The sequence below is a fragment of the Oncorhynchus gorbuscha genome, linkage group LG02 (assembly GCF_021184085.1).
Source record: "Oncorhynchus gorbuscha isolate QuinsamMale2020 ecotype Even-year linkage group LG02, OgorEven_v1.0, whole genome shotgun sequence".
NCBI lineage: Eukaryota > Metazoa > Chordata > Actinopteri > Salmoniformes > Salmonidae > Oncorhynchus > Oncorhynchus gorbuscha.
Window position 1 is genome coordinate 49,005,171 of NC_060174.1, and position 15,185 is coordinate 49,020,355.

At 46.4% G+C, this 15,185-nt stretch overlaps 1 protein-coding gene across 15 annotated transcripts in view; it reads left to right on the forward strand.

Moving 5' to 3' along the window:
- LOC124003629 (neuron navigator 2-like) overlaps positions 1-15,185 on the forward strand; it is a 139,870-nt gene that overhangs the window by 102,495 nt on the left and 22,190 nt on the right. For 11 of the 15 annotated variants that reach the window (XM_046312137.1, XM_046312051.1, XM_046312113.1 and 8 more), the window contains 6 exons: positions 5,277-5,583; positions 5,959-6,628; positions 7,501-7,941; positions 8,259-8,330; positions 9,004-9,164; positions 10,498-10,674. In XM_046312137.1, the coding sequence (XP_046168093.1) occupies positions 5,277-5,583; positions 5,959-6,628; positions 7,501-7,941; positions 8,259-8,330; positions 9,004-9,164; positions 10,498-10,674 (1,828 nt within the window). The remainder of the gene's footprint in view (positions 1-5,276; positions 5,584-5,958; positions 6,629-7,500; positions 7,942-8,258; positions 8,331-9,003; positions 9,165-10,497; positions 10,675-15,185) is intronic. The other 4 variants (XM_046312059.1, XM_046312170.1, XM_046312080.1 and 1 more) reach the window with 3 other exon arrangements.

Here is a 15,185-nt window from a genome sequence, read left to right on the forward strand (position 1 = left end):
GCAGCACTACATCCCTGTTCAACTCGCTAGTGGCTGAAACTATCTCACTGGAGAAAGCATCCGGGTGAGCGAAACAGCGCCCCTCTGTCTCACTGTAGGTGAACCATGTATCTGATGCTGTCTGGACAAAAAGAGTACGACATGCCATACTCTTGTTCAGACAGCATCAGATACATGGGCTACACGTACTGAGACAGAGGGGCTCTTTTTCTCGCACAGATGCTTTATATGAGATTGATGTGTCGTTCTGCCTGTCGGTCAAATCAATTATTCATATTTCAATGTTTTATTTAGGACAGTCAAGGAGGTACAGTAGGGCGTGCCAGACCCCCTAGGGCCCGCCCACAACACCTGCCCTGTTTAGAAGTACATGGTGCAAGTGATCAATGCTATTTGAGATTCTGCAGTGATTATTACAGCTATTGTGAATATCTACACAGACCTGCGATGACCTATGCACGCTATCTTGAACATGCAGACATTATATAATGATATAAGAAGAATTGTAGAGTTACAGTCACCTCAAAATAGGACCATGGATCTGTTACTCATTTTAAGGTTGAATAAATACTGTTACGTTAGTTTGTAAGAGAGCCTTAACTTTAGGCTATTTACTTTGAAAGTAATATTGAATTATGTTTGGTTGACAACACAAAAACATCCAAATTTAAAGGAGCTGTATCGACTTGGGTAGTATTTATTTATTTATTAAAGAATCAAATCAAACTTTAAATGCACTTTAATCAAAGTATGATTCGATTCAGTCCTATTCTTTAACTTAGATTTTTGGTTGAGATGCAGATGTGACTCTAACATATCAATGATTCATTTGTAGACAAAATGTTATTAAGGCCAGACTAAGTCAGTGGCACAGATTGAACTATCCAAGCAGAAGATACATCTCCTTTAAATGTTGATATTTGGTTGCGTTGACAACCAAACACAATTCAAAGTCACTAAATATCATGGCATTTGAAATCAACCAGAGCTTGAAACCCAAGGACTATTGTATTGTCTATTTTTAGTTGAACCCTGGGTTGAATTGAAACAATTGCTGTTGATGACTTTGTAAATGTTATATAGGCCTAAATAGCACCATTGACTATATAGGAGTGATAAAGATTGGTCACATTTGATTTGCTCTGTTAAATCTACTGTTTGGAATGACTTCGATAGCAACAGTGAATCTATTTAGTTTTTAAGTGGAGCGCAATCAACAATCATTCTCACGATAGCACATTGGCAATACTCAGTGACAAGTACTGTATCATAGCATGGCTGGGATTGGTTAAAACCCTGGATGGGAGACCAAAGGGTAGTAGGTCAACTCTCCAGTAGGAGGTACTGCTCAGCCTATAGTCTTTTGTCTGATATTGGATATAACATTAAAGAATTGATGTTGTTTTAAAGGAATATTTTACACAAGATGTGTCTATGTTGACATTTGTTACATTATGATGTCATAATCCTGTGGTTGACATTTCTCCCTCAAAACCACAGTTGCAGACTTTTTTTTTCAAATCCAATGTATTTTACACCTAGATTCCACATCACAATAAGTTGACAAATGAAGTTGATTCAACCAGTCTGTGCCTAGTGGGTTATGTCTGTCAACATTGTCTATGTTGAAGTCTGTGTGGTAGAAGTCTGTAGCCGTTCCAAGCAGTTCATGTTTTTCCAAAGTTAACCACATAATGCTCCTGTAGAGACCGTCTCTTTTCAATGGAACATCCCGAGAACAGCACTGAATGAGTTTTCTCAGGAATAAAGCAGTTGGCGTGGTTGTGATATTGTACACTGTAAAAAAATAATCCAGTTGTTTTTACGGTAACTTATTGGCAGCCAGTTACCTGTAAGTGACTGTAAAAAAACTAAAAGGTTCAGTATGTTACCATAAATTCCAAAGAAACTTTGGTTTAGCAGTACATTACTGTAAACGTTAGACACTAATATACTGTTAAACCAAAGGTTCTCTGGAATATACGGTAACATACTGTACTTTTTTTTACAGCAAAGTACAGGTAACTGGCTGCCAGTAAGTTAACGTACAAACAAAATATATTTTTTTACAGTGTAGAAGACTGCAGCAAGGTTATTTCCAGTCATAGAAAAAGCACTGGTAGACGAGAGCAGAGACTGCTGCTTTGGCACCCGTTTAGTTTTCATGTTTTCTACCATTAAGATTTTCTCTGCATCCTCCTGTGCCAACGAATGACTTAAACATCAACAGATGATTGAAGTCCGGCCCCAAAACCAGCTCTTCAAGCCAACAATCAATCATTGCTTTGTGTTGCATTTTTCTGCTGCTCTGTAAAATATAGATATATTATTGCAGGTATAGGCCTAGAGATTAGTGTTTCAGATTCATGCTGATAAAGAACAGGGCCATTAAAATTCTTTCCTGGCAATCCATTTTTATTAGTATTTTCAGTAGCTATTTAAACAATACCCTGTTATAACTGGGGCTTGGTGAGCGCCGGGAAAACACACTATACTGCTCCAACACATTGTTTATTTGTAGGCCCAATGTAATGGTCCTGTTCCACTTTTTTTTTTCATTTTTTTCAAGGCGGTAATGTTGATTCATGAAGCATGAAAGAGCCATCTATGCTGATTTCCTGTGGTAATCACTTCAGGATTTGTAGGCCTCCATTGTAGTCCACTACTTAATTCTTATTTCTCAAATGACTGCCTCGCCTGGTTCACCAACTACTTCTCAGATAGAGTTCAGTGTGCCAAATCGGATGGCCTGTTGTCCGGCCCTCTGGCAGTCTCTACGGGGGTGCCACAGGGTTCAATTCTCGGGCCGCCTCTTTTCTCTGTATATATCAATGATGTTGCTCTTGCTGCAGCTGGTGCTGCACCCCTCCACCCGACTAGCATCACTACACTGGACGGTTCTGACTTAGAATATGTGGACAACTTACAAATACCTAGCTGTATGGTTAGACTGTAAACTCTCCTTCCAGACTCACATTAAGCATCTCCAATCCAAAATTAAATCTAGAATCGGCATCCTATTTCGCAACAAAGCATCCTTCACTCATGCTGCCAAACATACCCTCGTAAAACTGACTATCCTACCGTTCATTGACTTTGGCGATGTCATTTACAAAATAGCCTCCAACACTCTACTCAGCAAATTGGATGTTGTTTTGTCACCAAAGCCCCATATACTACCCACCACTGTGACCTGTATGCTCTCGTTGGCTGGCCCTCGCTACATATTCGTCGCCAAACCCACTGGTTCCAGGTCATCTATAAGTCTTTGCTAGGTAAAGCCCCACCTTATCTCAGCTCACTGGTCACCATAGCAACACCCACCCATAGCACGCACTCCAGCAGGTATATCTCACCGGTCATCCCCAAAGCCAACACCCCCTTTGACCGCCTTTCCTTCCAGTTCTCTGCTGCCAATGACTGGAACAAATTTCAAAAATCACTGAAGCTGGAGACTCATATCTCCCTCTCTAACTTTAAGCATCAGGTGTCAGAGCAGCTTACCAATCACTGTACCTGTACACAGCCCATCTGTAAATAGCATACCCAACTGCCTCATCCCCATATTGTTTTAAAAAATGTTGCTTTTTGCACCCCCAGTATCTCTACTTGCACATCTAGCACTCCAGTATTAATGCTAAATTGTTATTATTTTGCCTTTTATGGACTATATATTGCCTTACCTCCCTAATCTTACTACATTTGCACACACTGTACATAGATTTTTTCTATTGTGTTTTTGACTGTACGTTTGTTTATTCCATGTGTAACTCTTGTGTGGTTGTTTGTGTCGCACTGCTTTCCTTTATTACATTTACATTTAAGTCATTTAGCAGACGCTCTTATCCAGAGCGACTTACAAATTGGTGCATTCACCTTATGACATCCAGTGGAACAGCCACTTTACAATAGTGCATCTACATATTTTAAGGGGGGAGGGGGGTGAGAAGGATTACTTTAGCCTATCCTAGGTATTCCTTAAAGAGGTGGGGTTTCAGGTGTCTCCGGAAGGTGGTGATTGACTCGCTGTCCTGGCGTCGTGAGGGAGTTTGTTCCACCATTGGGGAGCCAGAGCAGCGAACAGTTTTGACTGGGCTGAGCGGGAACTGTACTTCCTCAGTGGTAGGGAGGCGAGCAGGCCAGAGGTGGATGAACGCAGTGCCCTTATTTGGGTGTAGGGCCTGATCAGAGCCTGGAGGTACTGAGGTGCCGTTCCCCTCACAGCTCCGTAGGCAAGCACCATGGTCTTGTAGCGGATGCGAGCTTCAACTGGAAGCCAGTGGAGAGAGCGGAGGAGCGGGGTGACGTGAGAGAACTTGGGAAGATTGAACACTAGACGGGCTGCGGCGTTCTGGATGAGTTGTAGGGGTTTAATGGCACAGGCAGGGAGCCCAGCCAACAGCGAATTGCAGTAATCCAGACGGAAGATGACAAGTGCCTGGATTAGGACCTGCGCCGCTTCCTGTGTGAGGCAGGGTCGTACTCTGCGGATGTTGTAGAGCATGAACCTACAGGAACGGGCCACCGCCTTGATGTTAGTTGAGAACGACAGGGTGTTGTCCAGGATCACGCCAAGGTTCTTAGCGCTCTGGGAGGAGGACACAATGGAGTTGTCAACCGTGATGGCGAGATCATGGAACGGGCAGTCCTTCCCCGGGAGGAAGAGCAGCTCCGTCTTGCCGAAGTTCAGCTTGAGGTGGTGATCCGTCATCCACACTGATATGTCTGCCAGACATGCAGAGATGCGATTCGCCACCTGGCTGGGTCACTTTCACTTTATCTTGGCCAGGTCGCCGTTGTAAATGAGAACTTGTTCTCAACTGGCCGAAACCTGGTTAAATAAAAGGCGGGGGAAAAAACATATATATAAAAAAAAGAAGAACTTAGTCTCAGCAAGATTGAAGTGACCAGTGGATTTTGCAACCCTCAAATACAGGAGATAGATGACTGAAAAAAGACAGATCCTCAGGTGGACCAGGGGTTACGCCACTAAGAAAAGCACCCTGGTCTTGACAGTGTTTCTTCAACGAGTGCTGTTTGCTGATGAGAATGTTAAAGCATTCACAGTAATAGGGGCATGTGGAGTTGTTTGACTGGAATGATAGGATAAGGGTGAGCTTATGAGGGGAGATGCTATAGTAGATCGTTGCTTTTCTTTCTGCTTGCTCTCCTTGTGAGATGATTCACCTGTTATTGTACTGATATGGTATGTGTAGTATCTCCACCACTTGAATAAACAGAAGTAACAGATGTTTTATGTTTGGTTTCCCCCTCAGCTCCAGACGGACGCGGAGAAGCACTCAGCCGTCGAGCAGAACTCTGTGTGGTCCGGCAGCGACGAGGTCAAGAGGTCAGACGGGGGCTCGGACAGCGGGTTCAAAATGGAATCGGGCTCCAAGTGGTGCCGCCGCCCCTCAGACATGTCCGAAGAGTCGGGCAGGAGCTCCTCGGACCGCAAAACGCCTTCCATGGCCCACACGGGCTCCTGGAGGCGAGGCCTGAGTGCCCAAGTGGGCGTGACCTCGCCCAGGACCAAGGCTCCTGTCACGCCAGTCTCCGGCATGCTGAAGATCCATGGGACAGGCACGTTACATACAGAGTAGAGCTATGTTGTCTCTGTCTGCAGTCCCAACAGCCACACTGTCTGTGTATTGTGCTCTGTCAGTCTGAACTGCATGGGTTCCTGGAGCATGTGAAAAGACAGCCAACAGTCAACCACAGAGAGGTTTTATCTGGTGAGATCAGGGCTCAGGTTGCCAGTTGATGAAACCACTCTCCGGAGAACTGTTCTGAAGACGTGATCTCTTACCTTTTTATAATTGAAGTGGTAGATAGAGAGGCCTTTGAGTTGAAACGTGTTGGAACTCAGCAGGATGTCTGATGCTACTGTATAACTGCACTGCTGAGTGAATGTGCTTGGTCCACGGTTGACAGACTGTGTCATGTCTCCACCCACAGGTAAAACGGACGACACCAAGGTGTCTGAGAAGGGCCAGCATCATCTCTCGCCCCGGGCCAACAGCAGTATGCAGCGCTCCCCATCAGACACGGGCCGCAGCAGTGGAGATGAAGCCAAGAAGACCCCCTCCACCTCCAGCTCCAGCCGCACCCCCACCACCAACACGTTTGGCTTCAAGAAGCACGCAGGAGGAGGTATGACCATGGTGACAGCCAGCGGAGTCACCATCACCGGTGGCTCTGCCACCCTGGGGAAGATCCCCAAATCATTGCAGCTCCACGGGGGTCGGGGTCTTGGTCGCCAGGCCAGTGTGGATGATGGCTACCTGCCTGTGGGCTCCCACTCCACCCTGCAGTACCGCAGCCTGCCCCGGCCCAGCAGAGCCTCTGGCGGGGTTCGCAGCGCCAACCGCTCCTCCAGCACCAGCATCGAGTCCAACCTCAGCTCCAGGTCCAACACGCACCACGGCCCCAAAAGCCGCAGCCAAGTCCCCAAGCCTAGCGCCGGTGGCATCCCTCTGCCTGGCTCTGGATCTAACCAGACAGACAAGGAGAAGGGGGTGTCCTCTGAAGCCAATCCCATGGCACAGGGCTCAGCAACTCTACCCCCTCAGGGTGCCAGGCAGCCAGGGGGAAAGTACCCAGACATCTCCTCCCCTACTCTGCGCAGGTGAGCCCATCACCTCCATACTACAGTCTACTTAAAGTCCACCTACCCCCATATATCAGGGTCTGTCTTACACTGACTGTCGATTGAGTCTGATAGTTCCTTCCCTCCAGCCCTGACAGCACTACCACACCATCCTGCTTGTGTTTCAAGGGGCGATGTATTCAGGCACAGTGCAAACAGATTTGAGTTGGGATAATCATCATATCGGCATTAAAGAACATTTAGAGAGCCCTTATCAGGGTTTCATTGTGTTTTTTTCCAGGGACTTTTTTCCCATAAACCAAAAGGCTTGTTTTATCACTAGGCAGCTAGAGGGCCTCTCTTCCCTTGTGGCCTGTGAAATAATGGCCTATCACTGCTCATTAAAAGCAGGGTGACAGGGCCCAGACTGAGAGGCCAGTGTTTTCTCTAGCTCGAACCCAGGACTGGGCTGCTTGGTGTTGCTTTAACTGATGCTGCTGGTGCTTGGACTTATCTGACTAATCGCCTGATGAGGTAATGAGAAAAGAGAGCAGCTGTTTTCCCTCAGTGGTCTGAGAGTCTCCCTTCTCTTTTAAACCTTGTTGATTTAATGTTGTCAAAACAAATGTGGTGTCTGTGGCACACGCTTTACATCCTGCTTTAATTCATCACCGGTTCCCAAAACGGACCGGTGAATCAGAGAGAGAGATGTTATTTTTCTTGTGATTATATGGTTATACCATGAAGTAGGTATTGTGTTCGCGTGGCAACGTTATGATATGTATTTGTTTCGCTTCTCTTTGCATTAACCAGCATTTTCATTACAAATTCCTTCAACAATTCTCTACTTAAAACCCATGTACCGCATATAATTCTCCTGTCACTCCTCTCCCCTCTCCCGTGCCATCCAGACTGTTCGGAGGCAAGCAGGCTAAGCAGCAGGCCCCAGTCACCACCGCAGAGAACATGAAGAACTCCACCGTCATCTCCAACCCCCACGCCAACTCTGGCCAGCAGGGCGGCGCTCTGGACTCCCCCTCAGCCAGTAGCGGGGGCAGTAGCCCTCTGTATGGGGGTGGAGGTCGTCTGGGTGTTGAGGCCCATTCCCTCTCCCCCCTGGCTTCCAGCCCAGGCTCGGCCCTGTCCACCCCTTCCCACAGCCTGGCCTGGAGTAGCACCATGAGCAGGGATACCCTGAGCCCCGGCTACCCCTCCCTCAGCAGCCTTGCCACCAGCAGCGAGTCCATCGACGTGTCCCTGGGCAGCGGTGGCCACGGACACCACGGCCATGGTCACGACACACTGCCAGCCTGCGTCAGGAACAACGCCATCAAAGCGGGAATCTCAGAAAGGTAGGAGGGGGAGGGTGGTTCCAGGAACGGCCAGGTGTGGCTATGTGTTTGTATATCTCCTACAAACTCCCCTCCCTTTTTCTCCCTTTGTATCTCAACCTTTAAACTGTTGTGTGCATGAGGGTTAACAGAAGTGTTTGACTGGCCATATTGATGATAAAGGAGATGATAGGAGACTGACTCCTAGCAGGTGTTGGTGGGATGAAAGCATGGATTCTATCATGACTGATGATCTCTCTGTTTTCCCCCTTCTCTTGGTGCTGCTCCTCTCTCTGTTTTGTCTACCCCTACCCCGTAACCTTCTCCCTACCCCCTAGTCTTAGCCCCCTCTCCTCTCCCTCAGCTAGTCCCAAATTCAGCAGAAACACTTTACCCCGGAAACAGGACAGGTAAATGTGTCTATATGGAGCTAGGCTTGCTTGATAGTGAAACAGCTGCCTGTGTGTGGTGTACTGTGTTGTGAAGTGAAGTGAGCGTTGGATGTTTTCACTGCCTGCATCTCTTTCACCGCATGCACAGCGCCATCTTCTGGCTGAGCTAGGAAGGGCAGGCCTGTAGTCTGAGGCCTAATCTTGAGATGTACATCAAAGCATATAGGACACAACAGCTGTGATGCTTCTATAGATAAGAGATCAGTTAGCTGAAGCTGTCTCCTGTCTCTATATGTTCAGAATGACAACACACCTACCTGCACCAACACAGGAATTGGCCCTGTGATTAGATGCATATTACACCAGTTTTCTTTTAACAAGGGCAGAACTCCCAAAATACTTCTCCGTAAATCACCATTTCCATGAGATTTTTACTCAGGAAAAAAAATAGACACATTGAGAAAAAACAGGCACTTAAACATTGTTTTCATGAAGGTACATTGACGTGCAACTTCCACCTGTGATTTGTGATTGTACTAGATGCACATTATCAGACAGCCTTGACGTTATCCACGTGCCTCCCTGTCCATCAACAACCTAGGTCATTATATCTGTGCAGCTAGTGACTTGCAACATTCACACATAGATGTGGATGTGAGGTGGCTTTTCAGCATCTCCCATCTCTCTCAAGGTACGGCCACCTGCCCCAGCTGCGTAGTCATGACGACCCCCGGGACTGGCTGCGTTCCCACTCTGCAGGAGGTCTTCAGGAGTCTGCCGGCAGCTCCCCCTTCTCCCCCGCTTCCAGCCTCACCTCGCCCTCCGGAGCCCGCTTCAACTTCTCCCAGCTTGGTAGGTGTAGCCTCAACCCTCTCTACTCATCGCTATGATAATCATTGCAGGAGCAGTGATAGTCATCTCTGCACCCAGAACTAAATATTGTGTGCATGCTGGCTTAAGTGATATTAGTGGTGACGTAAGGAAAAGTAGTAGTGATTATATCTATTTTATACAACGGGTTGGTCTAATCGTGAATGCTGATTGGTTAAACCGCATTCTAGCCGGTGTCAATTCTACAAGTTGCCACCAGCTAAATCTATGTTAAAATGCCTATTTACTCTGTTCCATCTGACTGTACAATCCACTGTCTCTTCAGCCCAGCCAAGCAATTTATAAACATGATCTCCTCTATAAAAACCATCCAGACATTTCTTTTTGACTAACATTTTGTTTTCAAAAGCTGAGATTTGAATAAACCTTGTCTGTCTCTCCAATGTTTGCAACATTGTTTCAATATTGAAATTGGATATCCAGCTGTCCCATAGTAATGAACGTGTCAGGAGTCGAGATGTGACAGACAGACAGGCTGCGTTTCTCAGCCAGTCTAAGTCATGAGTCAGCTGGCTTCATTTTTATGGATCTATATATAAAGACATTTCAATGAAAAAAGGTACAACTAAATGCAGCTGGTTTGCAGTCTTTCCGGCTTCAGTTTGAAGTGATTGTGTTAACTGTGTTGTTGGCTAGTTCCTCTGAACAACAACAGTGTCCTGATGAGTGAGCACATGTTCTATGCCAAGTGAAAATCGCACCTCATTAACTCGTTGTTATCGATGTATCCAAGTAAATGTCACTAGAAAACAGCTAAATGTCACTTTGCTGTTATTCTGGCTGCACTTTTTGACGTGACTGTAAATTAGCATTAGTTGGCTAGCTAGCAAGCAAGGGATAAGAACATTGCCACCCAGTATGGCAATGGAACATTTAGAATGAACGAATAGATACAGAACAAAAAGACTGAATGACTGGGTCGCCGAGTCTCTAGCAACCGAACTGATAGAACGAATGACCAGCCGTCTTGGGTAGCAACCCTAGATTTGTGTCGGCATAGTATGAATAAATTCATTAAAATACATTTTTTAATGAAAATAAGCCAATCATTATTTGAATATGTTGGTAACCCGTTGTACAAAAGTGATAATACCCTCGAAGCCGGTGTTTGGAGGACATATTGGCACGGTTTGCACGGCTCTGGCATTATCACTTAAATGTTGTATTTCACTCTTACTTTCCACTTGGAGTGAAGAGTAACAGACAGCAAGCAAAGATGTCTGATCAATGCCCTCTGCCCATGTCTGTTTTTAAGATAACCTTTGACCTGTGTTATGTAACGGATGTGCCCCAGCAGGCAGCCCTACCACAGCTGCACAGATCAACCTGGCCAACCTCCGAAGCGGCCTGGCCAATCAGGAAGGGCCGTATGACCCGTACAGTGAACGCCTGAGGAACTCGTCCATGTCTCTGGAGGAGAAGAGTCGCACCATGAGCAGCTCTGGGTCCTTCAGGGATGGACTAGAGGAGGGTAAGACAGACTATCACACTCTTCTACCTACAGTATCTGCTCTCACACATGGCCTCAGAGAAATACCGGTCAAGTCATTTTTTGTTTATTCAAGTTTTTTTAGAGGGTTGTTTTGACACTCCACATGCATGACGGAACTATCATTTTACTTCTGAATGGATTATAACTCCCTTAGAAAATCAAGCTTTTGTTTAAACTAAAATCATTTTTTGAAAGCTTTCATTCTTTACAGGACGCTAGTGAAAGATTCATATTTTTCTTACAAAATGAATATTTATTGAATCGACATGCTTGTTCAACCAACCACTTAAATCACCAGTGAAATCATTCATTACATTTAGTGTGCCAGTGTCTCTTGGAACCTGTGTTGACTTTACACACATCTACAGTTGAATTGGGAAATATAAAGAAGCACTTTGTTCGATTTGCGAAATGTACATAGACTGAGGTTTGATGATTGACTGCACTTCTTTGGCTCTGAATGGCTTGTTGCTCTTGTGGTTTGTGCTTGTCCTGAGGCTCTCACTTTAGCTGATCCCTCTATGATGCCAGGTTCTGGGCTGGTGTTGTGGCATGCAGGCCAGGGTGAGGAGGAGGAGGAGAAAGGCTGATAAGTATCTCCTCTCCTCCCCCCATCGCAGACAGGCATCTGACTCAACACCAGCCTCCTGACAGGAGATCACAGATTATAGAGTAAACATGGGAAAATCCCTGCTCCAGTAACAGTATACATATCAGTGTTGTAGGTCTCGAGACTGGACTCATTCTGAGCGTCTCGGTCTTGTCTCTGAGTCTGATGCATTTGTACTCTGTCTTGACTCGTTCTAGGACAGTGAGGACTCGTAATTTCTTCCCGAGACCACTAAAGAAAAATCCTGATTGGATATTATTTTCACTTAATTTTTAACCCATACCAACAAAAACTGAAAAGATTGAATCAGAACATCATTGAAAATAATAATGTAATTAGAATTATTATTATTATTAGAATTATTATATAAATCCTTAGCCCTTCTCTGAAGGTGTAGAAGGCCCTCATTGTTCGATTGGGTTCAAGTCCGCGCTCTGGCTGGGCCACTCAAGGACATTCAGAGACTTGTCATGAATCCACTCCTGCGTTATCTTGGCTGTATGCTTAGGGTCATTGTCCTGTTGGAAGGTGAACCTTCACCCCAGTCTGAGGTCCTGTGCACTCTGGAGCAGGTTTTCATCAAGGATCTCTTCGTTCATCTTTGCCTCGATCCTGACTAGTCTCCCAGTCCCTGCCGCTGAAAAACACCCCCACATTATGATGCTATCAGAACCATGCTTCACCGTAGGGATGGTGCCAGGATTCCTCCAGATGTGACGCTTGGCATCCAGGCCAAAGAGTTGAATCTTGGTTTCATCAGACCAGAGAATCTTGTTTCTCATGGTTTGAGAGTCTTTAGGTGCCTTTTGGAAAACTCCAAGTGGGCTGTCATGTACCTTTTACTGAGGAGTGGCTTCCGTCTGGCCGCTTTACCATAAAGGCCAGATTGGTGGAATGCTGCAGAGATGGTTGTCCTTCTGGAAGCTTCACCCATCTCCACAGAGGAACTCTGGAGCTCTGTCAGAGTGACCATCATGTTCATGTTTTGCTGGGTGGCCTGCTCTAGGAAGAGTCTGGGTGGTTCCAAATGTATTCCCTTTAAGAATGATGGAGGTCACTGTGTTCTTGGTTACCTTCAATGCTGCAGGAATGTTTTGGTACCCTTCCCCAGATCTGTGCCTCGACACAATCCTGTCTCTCGGAGCTCTATGGACAATTCCTTCAACCTCATGGTTATTTTTTTGCTCTGACTTGCACTGCCAACAGTGTGACCTTATATAGACAGGTGTGTACCTTTCCAAATCATGTCCAATCAATTGAATTTACCACAGGTGGACTCCAATCAAGTTGTAGAAATACCTCAAGTGTAACGTGTATGCTGGGAGTCAGGAAGCAAGTATAGTGAATGCGCGGGAGCCGGCCGAGGAGCCTGGCGATTCGGCCGAGGCGCAGGAGCCTGGCAATCCAGGCGAGGCACGTGAGAGCAGGGCGAGCCGACCGAGGCGCGGGAGCCGACGTCACCAGTAAAAAAAATATATATATATAATCCCTGCTGCTGCTTCCCCTTGGGGAAGCATTATTCGATAACGCTGGGAGTCGGGAAGCAAGTACAGGGAGTGCACATTTTATAATAAAAATAACATAGTACCAAACAAGAAACACGAAAAGCGTACAGACAGAAACAGAGTCAATAATGCCTCAGAAAAGAACCAAGGGGAGTGACAGATATAGGGGAGGTAATCAGGAAGGTAATGGAGTCCAGGGGAGTGTCATGAGGTGCAGGTAACAATGGTGGCAGTTGTGCGTAATGATTAGACAAATAGCGACGTAAGAGTGCCGAGGAGCGGGAGCAAGCGTCAAGGATGATCAATGGAAACATGATGCACCTGAGCAATTTCGAGTTTCAAAGCAAAGGGTCTTTATATTTATGTAAATAACGTATTTATGTTCTTTATTTGTAATAAATTAGCAAAAATGTATATTGGGTTATAGTGTGTAGATTGCTGAGGATTTCTTTGTAATTTAATCCATTTTAGAATAAGGCTGTAAGGTAGCAAAATGTGGAAAAAGTCAAGGGGTCTGAATACTTTCCCGAAGGCACTGTATAGGCCTACTGCAATGATATACAGTTTATTAGGTACACCACCCTGCTCACGAAAATGGTTCGCTCCAACAGACAGTGAGTCACGCGGCCGCGGCTTGCTGTATAAAGCAGGCAGACAGGCATCGAAGCATTCAGTTACTGTTTGATTGAAGGTTAGAAGAGCCAAAACGCGTGACCTAAGTGACTTTCAGCCTGGTAAGATCTTCGGTGCCGGGCTCACCAGTTCCAGTATCTCAGAAACGAATTGCCTCCTGTGCTTTTCACGTATGACAGTGTCTAGGGTTTACCGAGAATGGGGCGACAAACAAAAAACATCCGGTCAGCGGTAGTCCTGTGGGTGAAAGCAGCTCATTGAGGAGAGGTCAAAGGAGAATGGCAAGAATCGTGCAAGCTAACAGGTGTGCAGGTAAAATAACAGGTAAATAACAGGTAAATAACAGCGCAGTACAACAGTGGTTTGCAGAACGGAATCTTGGAACGCAAAACTTGTCTGTCCTTGTCATGGATGAAGCTATTGCAGCAGGCGAACACACTGGGTTCAACTCCTATCGGCTAAAACAAGAAGAAGCGCCTACTGTGGGCAAGCGATCACCAACACTGGACAGTTGAGAATGGAAAAACATTGCCTGGTCCGACGAATCCCGGTTCCTGTTGCGACCGCAAAGTTAGGATTTGGCGTAAGCAGCATGAGTCCATGTCCCCATCCTACCTGCTGTCAACTGTACAGGCTGGTGGTGGTGGTGTAATGGTGTGGGGAATGTTTTCCTGGCACACAATAGGTCCCTTGAAACCAATTGAGCAATGTTTCCACGCCCCAAAGAATTCAAGCTGTTCTGTAGTCAAAGAGGGATGCGACCCGGTACTATATGAGTGTACCTAATAAACTGGCAACTAAGTGTATACCTGGGCTAAATGTCACTATCTGTAACTAGCTGAACCCCGTAACTCTTCATGGGTTTCCTTGAGCTTGTAGTCCTATAAGACCTGCCCTTGGTTTTGACACCAGTGCCTGGAAATCCAAACTGTTATGGAATGATTTTACCCCACTATACATCCACACGCTTCAGTGGACTCTGGGACATTAGAGAACACACTCAGGGCTCTAAATAATTGTACAAAGGCTTGGCAAGCAGCTAAGCATTTAGTTAAAGGCCCAGTGCAGGCAAAAACATGATTTCTCTGTGTTATATATATATATATATATACACACACACACACACATTTCCACACTATGAGATTGGGGAAATACTGGAAAATTGTGAATATGATAATGCCCTTTTAGTTGAAGAGCTGTTTGAAAAGACCACCTGTAATTACAGGCTGTTTTGGCCTGCCTGGTAACATCACCAGGCAGTAAATTTTACTCAACAAAAATATAAACACAACATGCAAAGTGTTGGTCCCATGTTTCATGAGCTGAAATAAAAGATCCCAGAAATGGAGCATTTATGTATGTGAAAAGCCCTTTTATGGAGAAAAACTCATTCTGATTGGCTGGGCCTGGCTCCCCAGTGTGTGGGCCTGGCTCCCGAGTGTGTGGGCCTGGCTCCCCAGTGGGTGGGCCTGGCTCCCCAGTGGGTGGGGCCTGGCTCCCCAGTGGCTGGGCCTGGTTCCTCAGTGGGTGGGCCTGGCTCCCCAGTGGCTGGGCTTGGCTCCCCGGTGTGTGGGCCTGGCTCCCCAGTGGCTGGGCCTGGCTCCCCAGTGGTTGGGCCTGGCTCCCCAGTGGCTGGGCCTGGCTCCCCAGTGGCTGGGCCTGGCCCCCCGGTGTGTGGGCCTGGCTCCCCAGTGGCTGGGCCTGGCTCCCCAGTGGCTGGGCCTGGCTCCCCAGTGGCTGGG